This window comes from Microplitis demolitor, chromosome 5 (genome assembly GCF_026212275.2).
Source record: "Microplitis demolitor isolate Queensland-Clemson2020A chromosome 5, iyMicDemo2.1a, whole genome shotgun sequence".
NCBI classification, from domain to species: Eukaryota; Metazoa; Arthropoda; class Insecta; order Hymenoptera; family Braconidae; genus Microplitis; species Microplitis demolitor.
This window is the reverse complement of record NC_068549.1, coordinates 3,456,488-3,475,513: the sequence shown is the minus strand read 5'-3', so window position 1 is coordinate 3,475,513 and position 19,026 is coordinate 3,456,488. Positions and strand designations below refer to the sequence as shown.

Here is a 19,026-nt window from a genome sequence, read left to right as displayed (position 1 = left end):
CAAAGTGTTATTTCTTCTTAATTTTAAATTGTATAAAAAATTTTCGGCTATTTTTTTCTATTAATTTAAATTATAGATATCAATTTAATGATTTTTATCACGTTACTGCTTTACTGTAATTGAGATACCTTCAATTACAACTTTTTGATGTACGTACTAATGCAAGTGTGTGGTTGAGCAGGTGTAAAAATAGGTTTCCCATTACTATCAACGTAATCTTGGTACTTAAGTTCATATATTGGCTCGAAACCTAGACGCTTGCATAGTTTTCCAGTAAAATGAGAACTTGCATCGGTACGAATGTAATCGTAATTCAATTCCTTGGCCATTTCCCTGTAATATAATAATTATTTCATAATTTTATATTAACTTTCATATTTAACAATAATATGTGGTAAGAAATTGAAAAAAAGTGTAAGGTAAGAGATCCAGTACCCGATCACTCATGAATTTTTATATATATATCTACTAAATATAGACATACAAATTCGTGGAGTGATTGAGTACTAGTTCCCTGATCAGGTACTACGGCTTTTACCTTATTTTAATTTTTACCACGATAATTAATAATCAATTTTTTTTTATTTCGCTTAATCATAAATTAGTAAGCCACTAAATTGTCTAAAATTTTTTTTCCTGGTTTTGTAGTATTATAAAAATTTGAAATTAATTAGAGTCTCAAATTCAAAGATTTTATCAAAATTTTGGATTAGAGTTTTGTAGGAAATTTTGTAGTTTAAAAAATATTTTATGATAAATATTAATAAAATTTAAGTTCCAAAAGTCACATCCAAATATTTAACAAAAAAAAAAAAAATAATAATAATAAATAAACCATTGAATTTTTTTAACGAATTTTCAGTCGTAACTTTTTAGATAAAATTTTTTATACAGCAGTTTCGTAATCGAAAAACTAAATTTCAATAAAAAAAATATTAGTTGTCCTCTCAAAAAGTGAAAACTATCAAAAGAAAATAAACTTACATTGTTTTTTTACAAAGCGTAGCAGCAATACCTTTGCCTCGCCAATTACTATCAACAGATATAATTTTAACATCTATCATTTTTTTATCCGGATACCGACTAAGGACATCAGCTTTTCTGTCAACATAATGCAACAGTCTGAGTATTTTTTTAAATTTTTCATTTTCACAATTTTTTATGAAATCTGGTTCGTCCGTGTCTTCCGGTGCGACTGTAGTACCTGTAATTTATTATCAATTAAGGACACATGATATATTGCTCAATCAACAATTTATATCATGTATATAATAATATAATTATTATATACATTTATACATACATTATTTTTTTGATCTAATCAATGTGTCGCTTTAACTACAATTAGTACAGAATTAATAAAGATCTTTATTTTTTCATGTAAATAACATGACATTCATTAATCTTAGTCTCGTGTCAACGTTAAATTAAATCGTCATTATAAAAAAATAAAAGCAATTAATATAAATATAATAAAATATATAAATACTAAATAATAATAATAATAAAAAAAAAATATAGAGAAACACTTGTATCTCAAGTAATCATACGTAAATTATATTTATATAGATTCATGTACGTAGGTGTACATATATATAAATATACAAAGAATAAAAAGCATTATAAATCTTTTATTATTATTATTATTATTATTTAACTGCAATCAGAGTGAATGGATCTGAGGCTAACGGGACTCATTGTACTTTTAATACAATAAAAAAAAAATCGTTAGATATAGAAAAAAAAAAATCTTATCTTAGCATTGACAATAATTATAAAAATGAATAAAAAAAAGTCGTTAAGATAATTAACTGCTTCGTGATCAATCGAGTTGAATATTTAACTTTGTGTGCATTGAATGTAATTTACTCACTTGTTCTTAAATAATTACATAAATATATGTAATTATATAATTTTTTATTTAAATACTTTTTATAATAACATTTTTAAAAGCATAATTACGCTATAAATTAATTTTATTATTGATTTAAATAGTAATTGAAATGAACAGGTTTTTGGATTCGCAATAACTAATGATATGTTTTACGTTAAATTACATTTTAATTCATTTATTTATGGATTTAAAAAAATATAAATAACTATTTTCTTTATATAATAAATTAATATTTATTTATTCAAATTTATTATTTATTTAAATAAATAAATCGATATTATATTATATTTAAATGAAGATAATAAAAAAGCTTTTATCATTTTTATTATTTCTGACTTAATTTTATGGGAGTTTCATTTCTTATTACGTTAATTAATTGATTTGATTAATTACTTAATTCATTGCAATTAATCCTAATGATTTAATGGACTTTTACCATTTTTAAGGCTGGTATTTCTTCTTAATTGAGATAAAAAGTTTCACTTCATATATAATTAAATGAAAATTTTTTCATGCTGACTAATGTCCATTAGATTTGATTTATCACTTATTATTAATTGAAATGTCAACAAATTATTTATAAAGCATTGATACATTACATGAATTAAATATACATATATATAATTTTTTTCTATTTTAAATTTAACAGAAAACTTTAATTATTATGCAGTCAGTACATAATTATTTTTTATACTTTAAATGTCATTAGTTTTTTTCACGCTTCTATATATTTATTTATAGATTTTTTTTTTTTTGACTAATTCAAAAATCAAGTGAGTTTTTTTTATTTTCATAAGAAATCAAATTCTATTTAAATCTATGAATTTTATTACTCAGTATTTTTGGCGCGAAAAAAAAATTCAAAAGTTTGCGTGCAATTTTCTAAAGAAAGGAAATTTAATATTGATGTATGTATATTTGATGATGATATATTATTTGATGTTACTAAAAATTTTTAAAAATAACTCAAAGATTTGTAAAAAAAAAAACCCCCGGTTTTATATTAAGAAAAAAAAATATATTTTTGGTAATTTTAGTTGAATTATTTTTATTTTAATTCAGTTTCAAATTTTATTCAAAATTGACAACAAAAAAGTTAAAATCAATGAAAAATATTACGATGTCATATAAAATATATTTTTTTTATTTGCTGAAAATAATTTTTAAAAAAACTACAATAAATATTTACCATTAAGTTGCACTCCCACAATATTCCCATTAGATGAAACAGCCATCAAACTCAAACTTTCATCAATTGATGACATACTGTATTTTTCTAGCGGTATGCAAGTACTATTTTCGCCTTCGGGAATAAGTTTAATATTGTAATTCAATGGTTCGTCGCGAAAAAAAAAACGACGAAGAAATGCAAGTACTTGCGCTTTGCTTTCTTCTCCAATAATTTGAATATGATAATCCATCGGTATCTCATCCATTACATCTGCCAACTTAAAATTGCATCGCACATAAAATAAACCAACAATAACAAAAAAAAATCGTATCTACTATACGCGAAATAAACGAAACAATTTAATTGGATTTACTTGAATCGAACTACGTGTCTATTGATGGATGAAATCAAAATTAGATTTAGAACCCAATAGATGTCTATTTGTACTATAGTATGTATGCTAATAATTTAACGTACGTATATTAATTAGTATTGTATTGTGTTTATCTACAGACAAATGTTTACACAGTTGAGTTAAAAGCTTAAATTAAGTACATACTATTATATATAGATGTATAGATAAATTGATGGTTATAAAACGTATTGATAAACATCTTTGTATCTTTCACTCAATAACTTGACGTTATATTGAATGTATTGGGTTCGCGGGCCTACATTGTTTCGCTAGGCTAATAAATTATTCTCAAGTTAAATTGTAGAGTATAAACTAGTATAATGTAGTGTTCTGTTTGCTGCAACAATAATGATGATGCTGAAGAGACAATAACAAAACCAAGTACGAATAAGTTATAGACTCAAGGCCCCAACGAACACGCACGCAAGTTGTTATATTATTAAACATCTTGACAATAAATATCGTATTTCTTCTCAATAATTGTCATCACATTTCTTTGATGCCTTATTGCTGTTTTTTTTTTTTTTTTTTTTTTTTTTTTTTTTTTTTTAATGTTTCGAAATTTTGAATTTTACTCGTGATCTGAGTATGATTTTCTTTGAGGTCTGATGATTATTTTTTAATCAATTGATATTCATCTCAGTGTAATACGGTAGTGAATATGCTAATTGTTCATTAATAATTCGATTTAAAGTAATGATTATTTTTTTATTGAAATTATAAAATTTTATTTTATTTATAATCGATTGGAATAAATCAACTTTATGAGAAGTAGAATTTATAGAAGAAGTAAGAAAACGGGAAATTGATTAAGATTTTTTTTTGTTTTAAATGTACACGGAAAAAAATAAACTTTAAAAAGTGATGTTTGAAATTATGACCCGGAACTCGGGTGTCAGTATGGGAAATTTTAACATTCCAAATAATAAAGTTTATAATACGTGTCGTGAATTTTCTAATTACTTACGATTTTTAAAGCTTAAATAGTAATTTTTCTTGCATAGAAATTAAATTTTATTATTAATTCTATAATTATTTACGTTTTAATTTATAAATTTAAGAATTACTATTTAGAATGATAGCGTTTACTGATCACTTTATTATTATATCTTGTCACTTCTAAATTTATATAGTTCATTTTTGTCCGTGTATGAAAAATTTGTTTTTTACTGCCTCTGAGCAAAGAACGTTTGAAAACAAAACCTTTTTATCTACGAGCGATTTTAATTTAAAATTATCAAATTTACTACATTGTAATTATAAAATAGTGCTAATTATTGCATTTTCTGGAAAAAAATTAATATCTTACGATCAGTAGTAATGTAATTTAATAATCATCCCAATAAAAATTGGAAAAAATAATAATAATAAAATTATTATTGAAATTTAGTACATTTATTTTGTAATGAATCTTTTAATAAACAATTTCGTTAAGGAAATGCGGGTTTTTCCCATTAAACAATTTCATTAATTAATCTAATTAGTGGACGAAAAAAACATACCAACTTTAATTATCTATTCATCTTAACTCATTAGAATAATAAAAAAAAAATTATCTGCTCTAATTTTTTAATTATGAAAAGAAAATTATACAATGTTTTTATTAAAAATTCAAATTTTTATTTTTCATTAAAAAATTATAAAAAAATAAAAATGTTTACCGAGTAGCGTGTCATTTTTTTCTGTATCGAATCATCTTTACTGTTAGTAAAACCAACAGTTATATGAGATTTAGCCAATTTATCCGTAATAATCTGCTCCATTTTCACTCAATTGGTTTTCTGAATTTTTTAAAATATTTAGCGCCGTCACCAATAATTTTTCTCAAAAAAAAAAAAAAAAAAAAAAAAAAATTTTTTTCCAATTAAAAAAAATTGTAAACAGTACAATCTATCTTTCTGTACTATATCTATCGATTATAGTATATAATAGAAATACTGTTCAAAATAATAAAATATCTATCGAGTTGAACTGATAAAACAAACGACCCGTATGCTAAATTTGAAACAACGGCTTCGTTTGTTATATTTGTTGTACTGAGTGGTTGTCCAGTTAGACACTCACTTTTATAATACAACTCCTTCCTCAGAATTTTAAAATGTAATGTAGTCAAAGAAACACAACATTAGATACATTTTTACCCCAACTGAGTTCAGGGACATTAAATATATATACAATGAAACATATACTTTTATCTAAAATAATTTTTTTTATCTGACACTAATCAACTTTGGATCTAGTTTTTTTTTATATTCATCTTACTTTGTTCTACCATTGAAAAAATAATAATAATAATAATGATTAATTTTTTCTAGTATAAAAATTATACAAGACCGGATGTCGTCCCTTTATTATGAAACGACTATGTATAAGACGTATAATATAAATCGATGATCAAATATTCAAGGACTACATTTGTATATATATTTACTGAATAATCTAATAATTACTCTCTAACATTTATGATCGCAAAATTACTATTTAAATAAAACATTACAGTTACATTATAACAATAGCACTCGTCATTACAAATAAATTATTTTTATTACATAAATTAATTTTAAAAATAAACATAATTTTTTTTTCATTAATATTACTATGATATTTATTCATTTTGAATATTTTCAAGGATTTATTTTTAATCTCGATTAATCTAAACCTTGAATTCTAACGAAAAATATTTTTTAAATAATTAGAAAGGTTGAATATCATTTTTAATGTGTTAGTGTACTATAAATACTTTTTAAATATACCATTATTATCATTATTATTTTTTTTTGTTTTCGATAATTATTGGTCATGATAATTTATTATAAAGGCGACAAATATGCAGATTGCATTATTCCGTTAATATTATATTTAATAGATGGTATTGTAATAGGCGGTATATATTTATGTATAATATGTAAAACCTAAACGATAAACGTTAATTATAATTATTCAAATAATATCAATGGTTTTTTTCGTTGCTGCAAGATTTATGAATAAATATCAGTCACTAACGATTATTACATTTTTATAAAATTAAAAAAAAATTTTTTTATTTATTCAGTTTTATTCATTTATAATTTATAGAGGGTTAAATTTTTTGAATTCATATTAATTTAAAAAAAAAGAAAAATTTTGAGTATTAAATTAAATATTTAATTACAGCATAAAAATTATCTATAGATAAAAAAAAATAATTTATTATTTTATTATTAATATTAAACACACCCCCTTTTTCTTGTCAGTTGACTACCTTGGAGTTGTGAATCATTCAAGCACAACGTCTTTGGAAGTGATAAATATTTTTTCAATTTTAACTTCTTTTATATATACAAATGTGTTTTTTTAGGTCATTTTAGCTTAAATGAAATGAAGTTTTATTGCCGCCTGGAGCGACTTGTCTCGAAAAAAATGATCATTAGGAAAAAAAAGTAGAAATGATTAAAAAAAAAATGAAAATGATCTCTATCCAAGTTTATACATATAATTAAATGAAAATGTTATTCCTTATTTACCTTTTTTTCTCGAGAAACAGCCAATGATCGTGTGCTGGAGGTGTGTTTCCACCGAAGGTCGAGGATATGGCTTATTCTATAAAAATCAAGGACTATAAATTTCAAATAAAAAGCGCTAAAAATGCTGCACACTTTATTTCCATTTATGGAGAAAAACAATTACTCTATTTTAACTTCTTACTCAATTTTGTGTCATCCAATTAAAAATTCAGCATCTGGAAATTAACTTTAAATGATGAAAAAACGTTTCGTAAATTTTTTTACCCGAGAAAAAATGGATTTCGATAAACAGATAAATAGATTGATTACATATCTTGTTTACATGTGATATAAGTTTGTTAATTTTTCCTTTATAGTGAGGCTCAAATATAAAAATTTATAGATATATGTTTCAGTGATAAGACTATCGTTATAGTTTTAGTATGCGATGGCAGTCGCCCCACAGTTAACTGATGCAGCCGGACGCACTAGCTAACGTATGTGATAGCGAATTTAAATTGCTGAGTACATTATTATTAAACTCATGGATTACGAACCCTTTTGATAAATAAATTAAGATCGATTAAATTCAATATACATGAATTATTATTTTTTATATTTTCAAATAATCAATAATATTTTAAAAATACACAGAAACTCATTTTTTAAAATTTATCTACATGTGATAATAAATAATTTATTAATTATTAAATTATACTCATGCTTTGAATTAAAATAACTGTTGAATTACTGAGTTTTTCAACAGAATTTAATAGTTTAAACGATATTTCAATTTTGAATTTAGTTTTTAATTTTAATATTTTGATTTTAAAAATTAGTTCATGTACAGTCAGCTTGAAGCGATGTTGAGAAGAAAAAAAAATGAATTATTAATTACTATAATTATAAAAATATTTATTCAAATCAATACCCTATAGAATAAATGCAAAAAAAAAACGTTTTGATATCAACTATATAATTTTAATATTATTATTACTATTATTGAGATAAATTTTTTTTCTTCAATTTACATTAATCGATTATTCAATGTATCAACTAATAAATCAACAGTATAAAAAATAAATGAGTAAAAAGATGGATAATATTATTATTTATCATAAATATATAATTATATAAGATAGTCAAATATTATGCAATAAAAAATTATCGTGGTATTACAAAGATAAACGAGGGACCGAGTCGATTACTATTAACGGGGTAATAGGCAGTGATATTGATTATGCTGTTCTTATATCGTAGGGTCGTATGATGATTTATATAAAAATTTATAACTGGATAATTTGCAGTTATAAATTTTTTATCCGAACCTAAAAGTTATAATATGGATATACACAAGAATAGTCGCACTCATTTTTGGCTATAAAAATTTGAAATCTTTCAATTATTACTATTATTTTTTTTTTTTTTTTTTAATTTAATTTCGCGGCAAAGACATAAAAAAAATATTTTTTTTTTTTTTTAAATATTTTTATAGCCGCAAAAAAATGAAGTTGAAGCTAGCGGCCGTAAGTAGCGGCCACGCAAAAAATTTCTGGCCGCTACTTATTACGGCCGCTAGCCTCAGTTTCATCCGCAAAAAAAATTTCATAACAACAATTTGGACAAAAAATTAAATAAATTTTCATCTTTCATTACTTTTATACATTTTTTTTTTTTTTATTATTAATCTGTGAAGTGAAATATTTTTATAAAGAAATTTTTATTTCTCAATTTATTTTTTACATCCAAAAATTAATAAGACCATACTTCTGCATAATTAGCATCATCTCAAATATATATATGTATATAACTTTCATTATTATTATTAATAATAGAACTCCAATTCGAATTTATTACATTATCCCATCAATTACCGGCTTTATTGGAGTGTAACTGTTTAAAAAAAAAATAAAATGAACCCAATAGTGATCGTGATAAATAACTACACCAGGTAAATTTATATGCTGTTAAGTATTACTCATGTATTTTATCATTTTTTTTCTGTATACTTTGTATAACTTTTTATTTAAATTCTAAGTTTATCTTTATATAATCGATTGGAAAAAGTGATTGTATATATTGGGCCCTAACGTTGATATATATGTATGACTTAAACACATTTTTATATTATACGTAGGTTTTATTTTATCGAGAACAATCGGTTTGCAAACCTTGTAACAATTTAATCATGATATTGTTTTAAATATATATTTATACGAATAATATATATAAATAAACTTATATATACTTGACTTAATTATTGTATTCATAATTTATTGTATTTGTAGATATAATTGATAGCGTAATTTATGAATAATAATATTGAATAATAATTCATTAGTTATTAGTTAATTCGACATTGAAAATGATAAAACTATATATTAATTTATTTTTTATCATAAGGAACCTGTAGTTACATAAACCTTTTTTTTTATAAACCGTTTACTGTAAAAAACTTCCGGAGTGAATGTGAATTAAATCCGGAGTAAATGTGAAGCCGATGACTGTTTATTTATTTAATACCTTCGGATTTTATGTCAAACTCTGGAACTTTGTAATCACTTCGAATTAACTCCTGATTTTTTACAGTGTAATTTAAAATTTTTCATTAAAGACTGTAAAAAATTTGCGGAGTGAACGCGTGTTAAATCTGAAGTGAATGCGGACCGGATGAATTTATTTGTTTATTTATTTAAATCCTTCGGATCGAAATTTACTCCGAATAAGAGTAAATACAGATTGAAATAAAATCGGCCTCACTTGAAAATTACCCTGCTGTAAGACAAACTCTCTATTTACTCCATATGCCCAGTGATTTTTTTTAAACTCCAAAACTCCGAGTGACGGAGTGAATCTGAATTTAAATAAAATCCGTAATCGCTCTGAATTCACTCCCGATTTTTTACAGTGAAATAAACAAGATAAAATCATCAAAAAATTTAATAACCAATGAAAATTATCCCATTTAATTTTATTATATAACTATTCATGTTTATACTAAAAGTATTATGAGTTCACGAAAGTTTACTAGGCCTCTGATCCAATTCACTATATTTTAAAATTTTTATTGTTTAATTCCGGATTCTTGTATTCGTGTACATATATATCTATACAAATAAAAGGACAAATGAACACTTGACTTACATTATTCAAATGTCAGCAAGTAACCTTTATACATTTGTACTATACTGGAGCAAACAATGCATTTCTCCGAGTGAAATAAAAACTAATAGATAACAAACACTCTAGATATCAATCAAATAGATACTGTAATGAATAATAATAGTAATAATACAATTTTTAAAATTTGAATTCAGTCAACTCGAAATCAAATAAAAAACAAGTAAATAAAAAAATTAAAAAAAGTACTTCAACTTCATAAAGTGAACTAAATAAACTACATTTGCATTTATTTTACTATCTGACTCCATTCATTCTATATTCATAATAATTAGAACCTATTTTTAACTCAAGTGCGTATTAACATATTTTTTTTCTTATTCAAATTTTCCGACTTGCGCACTTTAAACCCATAAATTTAATTTATAGATGAATAAAACTAAAAAATCCCAAATGTCTTTATCATCAGTCGCTAACTAATCATCCGTCGACAAGTACATTATTATTATTATTCATTGGAGATTATATTGAGCTCTACTTTCAAAATCAGTATCGTATTAATTTATAAAAATACCCGGGCTTCAAATCAATTAATTAAATTTTGAATATTCATTTTATTGAATTCTAGTCATATTTGATGACAGATGATAGTTAATAATAAATATAATAATGAAATATTTATAAAAATATGATTTTCTTAATTGTTATATATAAAATATATGAAAAATGTCATTTATGGATTTGCAAGTTTATATATTTGAGATCTGGCTCCAAAAGGTCTGAAGTTCCCCACCAATATTGAACATATATATATCCATATATATATATATATATATATATATATATATATATATATATATATATATATATATATATATATATATATATATATAGACAAGTTTGGGTGTAATCGAGTATCCCCCTTCTGAGTCATTCTATGAGTTTAGTTGAATCCCCACTTTTTACAACCAGAACCAGTCGTTGTGAGAATTTCACCGTGAATACTTGTCCCTAATAAAAAAATTTTATTTAAAAATATATAAAATTTAATTAAAAAAAAAAAAAATTAAAAAGTGAGTTATATAAAAAATATTACCAATTAAAAAAACTAATAATGTTTGAATAAAAAATTTTTTTTCAAAATCTATAAATAAAATTGGAGTACGCGCTTTGTCTTTCGTGTGAATCGGGGGTGTGATTCTATAAAAAAAAAAAAAAATAATAATAATAAAACTAAATAAAGAAAACAAGGAAACGAGCCTCGAAAATAAGTCAATAATGAGGGACATGGCGGGTAAAATATCAGAGCTTAAATTTGAAGCACCTCTTGCACGTTTTGAAGAAGAAGATACGGCGACATTAAAAAATATGAATTTACTAACAGGTGCATTTAATATTAATATCGATTTTTTTGGAGCTCATAAATTTTCCAATGAATTTAATTGATTAACTTTATTTTTAATTGAATTTTTAAGTAGAGCAGTTGCTTGACGCTAGTTTGGATATTAATTACGGTGAAAATTGCAACGCAAATGAGCCGACACATGAAACAACAACAACAACAACGACAGATATATTGCAAGAAGGTACATTCAGTCCGTTCAGTGGGAGTCTTGAGGATCTTGTAAATACATTTGATGAGAAAATAACATCTTGCTTTCGAGATTATGCTACTGATGTTGAAACTCTTGCTCCAGTCCAAGTAAGGACACAAGAAGAGATAATGAACGAATGCCAGTAAGTTTATTATCAGCATCTGCATTTATATATCATCAAATTTTCATTTTAACTTTTTTTTTAACGTTTTAATAAAGCCAGGCATTAAATGAATGGAGGGTCGTAAAAAAAATGTATAGGCTGTTTTAAATCATTGAACCGAAACGTGTTTTAAAGCAGGTATTTTTCGCACTCGGCCCTCCGGTCCTTCTATACATACATATATACCTGCATACATATATATACATACATATATATAGACTCCCGTCATCCATACGAGGATGGTTAAAGTAAAGCTTCGTCGAGCACGAAATTACACCTGCAACTGCAAACCATTAAAAAAAAAAAAGAAAATAAAGTCTCTCTCTACTAAAATATTTTACTTTTTTTTTTTACTCATTAATTATAAATTATTTTTCTCATGAAAAATTTTAAATTAAATGAAGGATATAAATATTTTTAAATTTATACAGATTAAATTTTTGAAACATGATACAAAGAAGTACGTAATCATTTAATTCGAGATGACTTGGGGTCATGATAAAAATGAATCATTTAAAGAATTAAATAGAACAAAAATAAGTTATACTTTATTTAAATTTTTAAATTATTACAACTATCGATAAGATAAAATAATTTTTTTTATTGCATAAGTTGTAATAAAATTAATGGTATTATTTTCAATTGCATAATTTAAACATATGCTCATGTATTTGTTGTGTATTTATATGTACTTATATGTATATATATATATATATATATATATATATAAAAGGTATAGCGTAAGAATACTAAAGTCCCCGCGTATTCGTTGCTGTATACGTCAATATTAACGCGCGTGCGCGTATCAAAGCTTTCAATTTAATAGATTAATATTTTATTATTTATTATTTTTTTTTTTCCTGGATTAAGAGCAATAAATATTATTATTATTTTTACTTATCAATTTTTTAATTAATTTTGCATAATGATTCATTTTAATTATTCATGTACGTAAAAAAAAAAAGTTAATTTTAATTGTTTTTACTGAACATTGCAAATAATTTTGAGAATTAATGAAAGAATATAGAGATGAATAAATATATAAATTAATAAATCATATAATTAATAATGTAGGGCATGGAAATGTAATTATAGTAATTACAGTAATCTTAAAAGTAAGAAGAATAAATAAAATGAAAGTACATTTAGTAGAGGGAATGATAATTTTATTGATGCGTTTCCGTACGATAATTTGCGCTTGGCTCCTCTTCTCTGTTATTAACTGTCGTATTATTATTATTTTTTTTAGTATTATTATTATTGCATGGTAGCCGTTAGTGAGACACGCGTCACGGTTTCCTGCTTATTTTGTAGTTGAGATGAATGATCACGTGACTGTAGTTTTAATGCGAGAAATGCGCGAGATTGACCTCAATTCATTAAACAAAACCATCTCATATTTAAACTCTGCAGCATCTTACTCTTATTAGATATTTTAATTTACTCATTTCACTTATTATCAAATACATTTTTTAAATTTCGTTTTATTTATTACCTTAATTTTATTTAATTCTTAAAAAAAAATAATAATCAAGTCAGCCGACTTCTATAATTTTGTGATTTTTTTTCAAAGCGATAAATTGTAAAAAAAAAAATTGCATCTGAAGTTTTTTAAATTTTCTACACGTGCATATTTTTAGATTTTTTTTTTTTATAATTTATCATTTCGAATAAAAACCCAAAAATTATAAGACCGGCTAACTTCAGAATCGGAAAAATTAAACTTTTTAAATAATAAATCGCACTGTAAATGCTGAAAATTTATACCTTGATTTACTATTTAACATAAGCGTGTTATTCTCTGTTAAATATATCTGAGTTAATTTTTTATATATTTACATGAGAGTAAAACGTGGAGGTTTTTTTTTAGTAAAAAAGAAAACACAAATTTATAGTTTAGTATTTTTTTATTTTATTTAAATTATTTCAATTGGTAAAAAAAAAAAACGAATTTATTATTTAAAATAAATAATTATGATAAATGATAATATTTTTTTTTAAATTTAAGGATGTGGTGGACAATTACTGGTACATTTGGAAGTATTTTACCAATTGATTGGAGTAAATCATATGCTAGAAAAATGCATATGCCGTCACTTAATCTTAATGAGCCATCAGTTGAATCAATGGAAAAGTAATTATTTTATTTCATTTATTTTATTTTATAATATATATATTGAAGCCGATCGATGACATAACAACCAATCGTAACAACTTCATAAAAAATGATTAAAAAAATTTGACATCTCTATTTTTTTTAAAAAAAGTCAATCGATAAAATTTCGAGGGTCGTTATGTCATCGATATAATTTTTAAAAAATTTTATTGATTTACTTTTTTATTTAAATAATCAGTGAGTCTGAATTTTTATTTTGAAAAATTTCTTATTACTCATTAATTTTTGTTGCATAATTAAAATATTTTCAGCAACTTTAATAACTTTTAGTGTCCCTGTTATGCAAACTATATATCCTTGAACTTTAAATGCGTTTTTTTAAAACGACATTTTTTCAACTGGTGTGAAAATTAAACGGATAAAATTTAAATATCTGCCGCTGGCTTTCATGAATATTAGATTTACAATTTAAATTAAAAATCTTTAATATCAAGAACCTAAAAAATTTTTATTTTCATCTTATTTTTCATATTTTATATTTTTTAAATTTAAACGCTCAATTTCCCGCCTGAGTCACTCATTAAATTCTTTAAAAAACATTTAACTATAATTAAGTCACTCATGATGCCACCAGTGCACCGACATTTTCATAATTAAAATTTTTAATTCCGTCACCGCTAATTTATAATTGCAATTTTATAAAAACTCATATTTATATATTCTAACACCTTTAGCTTAAAAAATAAAAGTATCAGAAATTTTTTAAATAAATTTTTTTAAAAATGATTCAAAAAATATTTAAAAATCATTTTTTTTTTTTTTTTGTTTTTTTTTTTCAAATAAAAATAAAAATTTTAATTTTATTTTAAAATATTTCACCCGCAATATTTATAGTTTGATAATTAAAATTACCAATAAAAATATATATATTTTTAGACCTGAATTAGAAGATTTAAGTAGCGAGGATGAAGCCGTTGCGACTGATTTAGATATGCATGCATTAATATTATCAAGTAGTACAGACGCAACACATAGTCCTGAAGAGCCATTAAAAACCGCTGAAGAAGTGTTACGTGAAATTGATGATATCATGCAGGTAATTTACAACAATTACTTTTTATTACAATACAATTATATTGTAAGTGCTGCCAATTAAGTTCTTAGTAATTGTTATTGTTAATATATAATAAAAATAAATAAATAGGAAAGCCCATCAATGGAAAGGTCACCCGATACTGACGGATCGATGTTAGATACTGATGAAGTATTGGAACGTAGTCGCGAAGTACTCGGTTCGCCGCTTTATGAAAAAAGTTTGTATATTGATCGTAAAAAAAAAACAATAATTGAATTAGTAATCAAATCAATAATGAATAATTTAAATTAATTTTATAGAACTGAAACAATTGTCATCGAATGAATTAATTGGATTGTTGGGTGAAATGGAAGCACTTGTCGGTGCATTGAGCGAAACATTAATTGCCGAATTGGCATTGCGCGATGAATTAGAATTCGAAAAAGAATTGAAGAATCAATTCATATCATTACTACTCGCTGTACAAAATCGACGTAGACAACACCATGTTACTAAAAAACGGGGCAATGGTACCAGTCCCTTACCACAGCATAGATCATTACAGGAATCTAAGTATCTTACTACTGTCATACCATATCATACAGACAATGGGCCCCCAAATAATCAAGCGCTTCAGGTTTTAATTAAAAGTAATTATTTTATTAATTAATCATAACTATTAATAACCATAAAAATACTAGACGAATAAAGTAATTGGTCATTTACTTCAGCAGATATTTTATGAGCTAGGGTTCATAAAAAATTTTATTAACATCATCATCGAACTAGTATCTTGTGCGGCAAGACACGGAAGAAAACGATTTCAGACGAGGTTAAAGTTGATTGCCCGAACTGAAGGCAAGGGCTGCCATCAAATGGAGTCTAAAATCGTTTATCTTTCACCACACTATATTTTTTGTAATTACCTGCACTTTAATTTGAAGTTTAATTGTCTCGAGACAGTCGAATCAAGAGAATCGTGAAGGCCATTGGCATATTTATAAATTAAGGACATTCTCAGACAGTGTCTCATATTTTTTTTAAATTTTCAATAACTCAATTGTAATCACCGTATTAAAATTTTGATAATTAATTAAATAAAATTGAAGCATTAATTGAAAAAAGAAAAACTCTGCTACAATTTGCCGAGATATAGAACTTTTAAAAAATTACTCACAATTATTATTAATTAAGAGTTGAACGAGGTTTGGTAAATAAATTTTTAGCGTAAAAAATTTGAAAATTCTAATTATAAAATTGACAAGAAGATTTTACTTAAATTTATACCCCGAATTTCGTTTAACTCCTAATTGATGTCAACTGTAAATAATTTTTTTTTAATTCTTGATGAAATTGTACCTGCATTGCCCTTTTTTCAATTAATGCTTCAAATTTTTTTTTAATTAACTATCAACATTTTAATATGATCATTACAATTAAGTCATTGAAAATTTTTAATAGAGGGGGCACTATTTCAGTATGGTCTTAATCTGTCAATTTAGTTTGATTAATCATAATTATAATGACATAATTATTTTGAGATCTACTCTCATAACATTAATCAGTGAAAAGCACACAGATTGAATCACTGATAAGACTATTTTTCACTGACTAATTTCACAAGAGTACATTTAATCAACGATTGCAATTCTGACAGCTAAAATGAAATCGAAAAATTTATATTTTAAACTTCTATGTAAAAATTCATATATTATTTTTTCAGCAATTAAATAATTATTTATTTTTCTAGTACTGAAAGCCATTAATGAAGACAGTCCAACAGTCCCTACACTATTAACTGATTACATTTTGAAAGGTAATTATTTCTCAAATTCCGATTATTCAAAAATACTTATTATTTACCTAAATCACTTAATTAATCATTCATTATTACAGTTTTGTGTCCAACTTAATGGGGCCATTGGCTGGTTTAATTAAAAAAAAATGATTGAAGAAACTACGATAATAAATAATTATTAAAAAATGGATTAAATATAAAACTTCTTGCCATTTTGTGCTTGCAACCATTGTTGTACTGCATTTACAATTTATCAAACCAACCTATATATTTATATATATATTTGCTTTGTTCCGCTATGTATTATCATTATAAATTATTTATTTTTAAGATACATAATCGTGTTCTCACACAGTTTTTCTTCCACCGTTTATTTAGAGTCAAAATTATTACTATTGCGTTAGTATTATTTTTATTAATATAGAAAATATTTTTTTAAATTTAAAAAAAAGAAAAAAAACTTTGTGAGAATATAAGCTCAAAAATATTCTCTAAGTTTGCCACACGATGCTCTTTTCTAGTCTTTCGTTTACGCTTTAAAAAAATGTATTATACTGCTTTTTTTTTAATTATTTAAAAAAAAAATTAGTAATTTTTATATTTCAAACGTTAAAATTATTTGTATGCATGATAATAATCATTATTATTAAAAAAATAATCGAATAATAAATGTGACAAAAATAATGCAATACGCACTTATATTTAAAAAAAAATGATTACATATAAGTATTATTTATATATTCAGTTTTTGTTTATATATATAATCAAACTATTATTTTTAAAAAATATATACATATTTTTTTTTATATACGTCAATTGAATTCGAATTAAATGTAAATATTTATTCAATTACGTTATGTCATAATTATAAATAAGAAAAAACCATTTTTTTTTTCATACGCTTTGTGGTAAAGATACGTGTGATCAATATAAAAAATAACACAGCTGATATTATACAGTAGTTAAGTTTATATTAGCTTTAGTATCTCGGCAAGGGTCGGGCAAAATGGAGACGCTGAATATTTTACTTTTTCCGATTATTAAAAAAAAAAAGAGAAAAATTTCTGATTTTCATGAAAAAGAAAATTTTTATTTCAATGCAACATCGGGAACTTCCAAGCAATGAACTTTACACGATTTTAAAAGATATGTTATTTGAGAAAAAAATTTTTGCGTTCCCTGTTGTTCAGAACGTAACTCATTTTATCCGGCCCTCAAAATATATATCAGTGTGTTAAAAAAGAATAATTATGATGATAAACAATAAATATTGTTTATGTGCGCTGTAATATTATAAAAAATATATGAAACCTGACATTCAAAATTTTTCTAAGTTTCATTTTTTTGAAAATTTATTTCATTATAATTTATAGGTGTAAGCCCTAAAATATAATATAAAGAATATCAATTTGGTGGTTTTGTAATATTTTCAAAATTTTTTGAGACTGATATTAAATTGCAATAATTAAAAATTTTATTATCATATGTCATTACCATTACTAATGATATTTTTTATTTAATTTGAATATTTAGTGAATTTTGATCATACTAAAAAATTATTTATTGGCGCTTACAACATTTCGGAATGTCAAGTCTCATTTATCAACACGCTCTGCCATTTTGAATAAATAAAGGTCATTAAAATAAAATTTTGTATATTTTTTATTTATTTCCATCATTTTTCGAATTCGTCATCATACCGCATTCCTGCCAAAAAGACAATTGTCTATTACGTATAGTTTTGAAAAATATAAAAATTACATATATATATATATATATATATATATATATATATATATATATATATATATATACATATGTATATGCCGAAAAAATCATATTTTGACATTTTAGGCCATTAAAAAGTAGAATTTGCCGATTTCTATCAGAGATTTTGAAATGTCTAACTTTCGTAATTCTACCAAAATTTGAATTTCAAAGTTTTAAATTTTAATGAATTGAGTCAAATACCCGAGTACTTAAAAAATATAAAATAAAACTTCCAGTAACATAAAAAATTTTTTGAGCGGCAAAAGCTAATAAAATTCAAATATTCAAACACATTTTTATTTTGAAATCTATTGGTGCACTGGGGTGCTTGCAATATACCCGGGAAAATTTAAATTCATAATTCACTTTTTTCTACTAATTAAATTTAATTATAAATTTAAATTTTCCCAGGTATATTGCAAGCGAC

General features: G+C 24.0%; 2 protein-coding genes across 9 annotated transcripts; one reads left to right on the top strand and one right to left on the bottom strand.

Moving 5' to 3' along the window:
* Window positions 1-15: 15 nt before the first annotated feature.
* Window positions 16-10,322, bottom strand: LOC103579217 (arylalkylamine N-acetyltransferase 1). Of its 7 annotated transcripts, none has more exons than XM_053739394.1 (6): window positions 10,107-10,322; window positions 7,165-7,209; window positions 6,984-7,059; window positions 3,084-3,342; window positions 985-1,204; window positions 16-333 (listed from the first exon to the last, which is right to left on the bottom strand). In XM_053739394.1, exons 4-6 carry the CDS (start codon window positions 3,328-3,330, stop codon window positions 135-137), a joined length of 666 nt encoding a protein of 221 aa, XP_053595369.1. In that variant the 5' UTR covers window positions 3,331-3,342; window positions 6,984-7,059; window positions 7,165-7,209; window positions 10,107-10,322; the 3' UTR covers window positions 16-134. The 7 variants fall into 7 exon arrangements, with proteins under 7 accessions (XP_053595369.1, XP_014294945.1, XP_014294937.1 ...); XM_014439459.2 differs by having other exon boundaries at window positions 7,147-7,198; XM_014439451.2 differs by having other exon boundaries at window positions 7,165-7,198.
* A 750-nt stretch (window positions 10,323-11,072) lies between these two features.
* LOC103578234 (fasciculation and elongation protein zeta-2) lies at window positions 11,073-18,464 on the top strand. 2 transcript variants are annotated; one of them, XM_053739032.1, is made up of 8 exons: window positions 11,073-11,466; window positions 11,561-11,819; window positions 13,849-13,974; window positions 14,893-15,052; window positions 15,161-15,269; window positions 15,352-15,681; window positions 16,782-16,847; window positions 16,928-18,464. In XM_053739032.1, exons 1-8 carry the CDS (start codon window positions 11,361-11,363, stop codon window positions 16,942-16,944), a joined length of 1,173 nt encoding a protein of 390 aa, XP_053595007.1. In that variant the 5' UTR covers window positions 11,073-11,360; the 3' UTR covers window positions 16,945-18,464. The 2 variants fall into 2 exon arrangements, with proteins under 2 accessions (XP_053595007.1, XP_053595006.1); XM_053739031.1 differs by having other exon boundaries at window positions 11,558-11,819.
* Window positions 18,465-19,026: the final 562 nt, after the last annotated feature.

Coding starts and splice junctions, on each gene's coding strand:
- LOC103579217 (XM_014439443.2), bottom strand. CDS start 5,243: ATGGAGCAGATTATTACGGATAAATTGGCTAAATCTCATATAACTGTT. Junction 3,343..5,141: donor AAAAAATGACACGCTACTCG/GTAAACATTTTT, acceptor TGCAATTTTAAG/TTGGCAGATGTAATGGATGA. Junction 334..984: donor ACGCTTTGTAAAAAAACAAT/GTAAGTTTATTT, acceptor ATTATATTACAG/GGAAATGGCCAAGGAATTGA.
- LOC103578234 (XM_053739031.1), top strand. CDS start 11,361: ATGAGGGACATGGCGGGTAAAATATCAGAGCTTAAATTTGAAGCACCT. Junction 13,975..14,892: donor TCAGTTGAATCAATGGAAAA/GTAATTATTTTA, acceptor ATATATTTTTAG/ACCTGAATTAGAAGATTTAA. Junction 15,053..15,160: donor AAATTGATGATATCATGCAG/GTAATTTACAAC, acceptor ATAAATAAATAG/GAAAGCCCATCAATGGAAAG.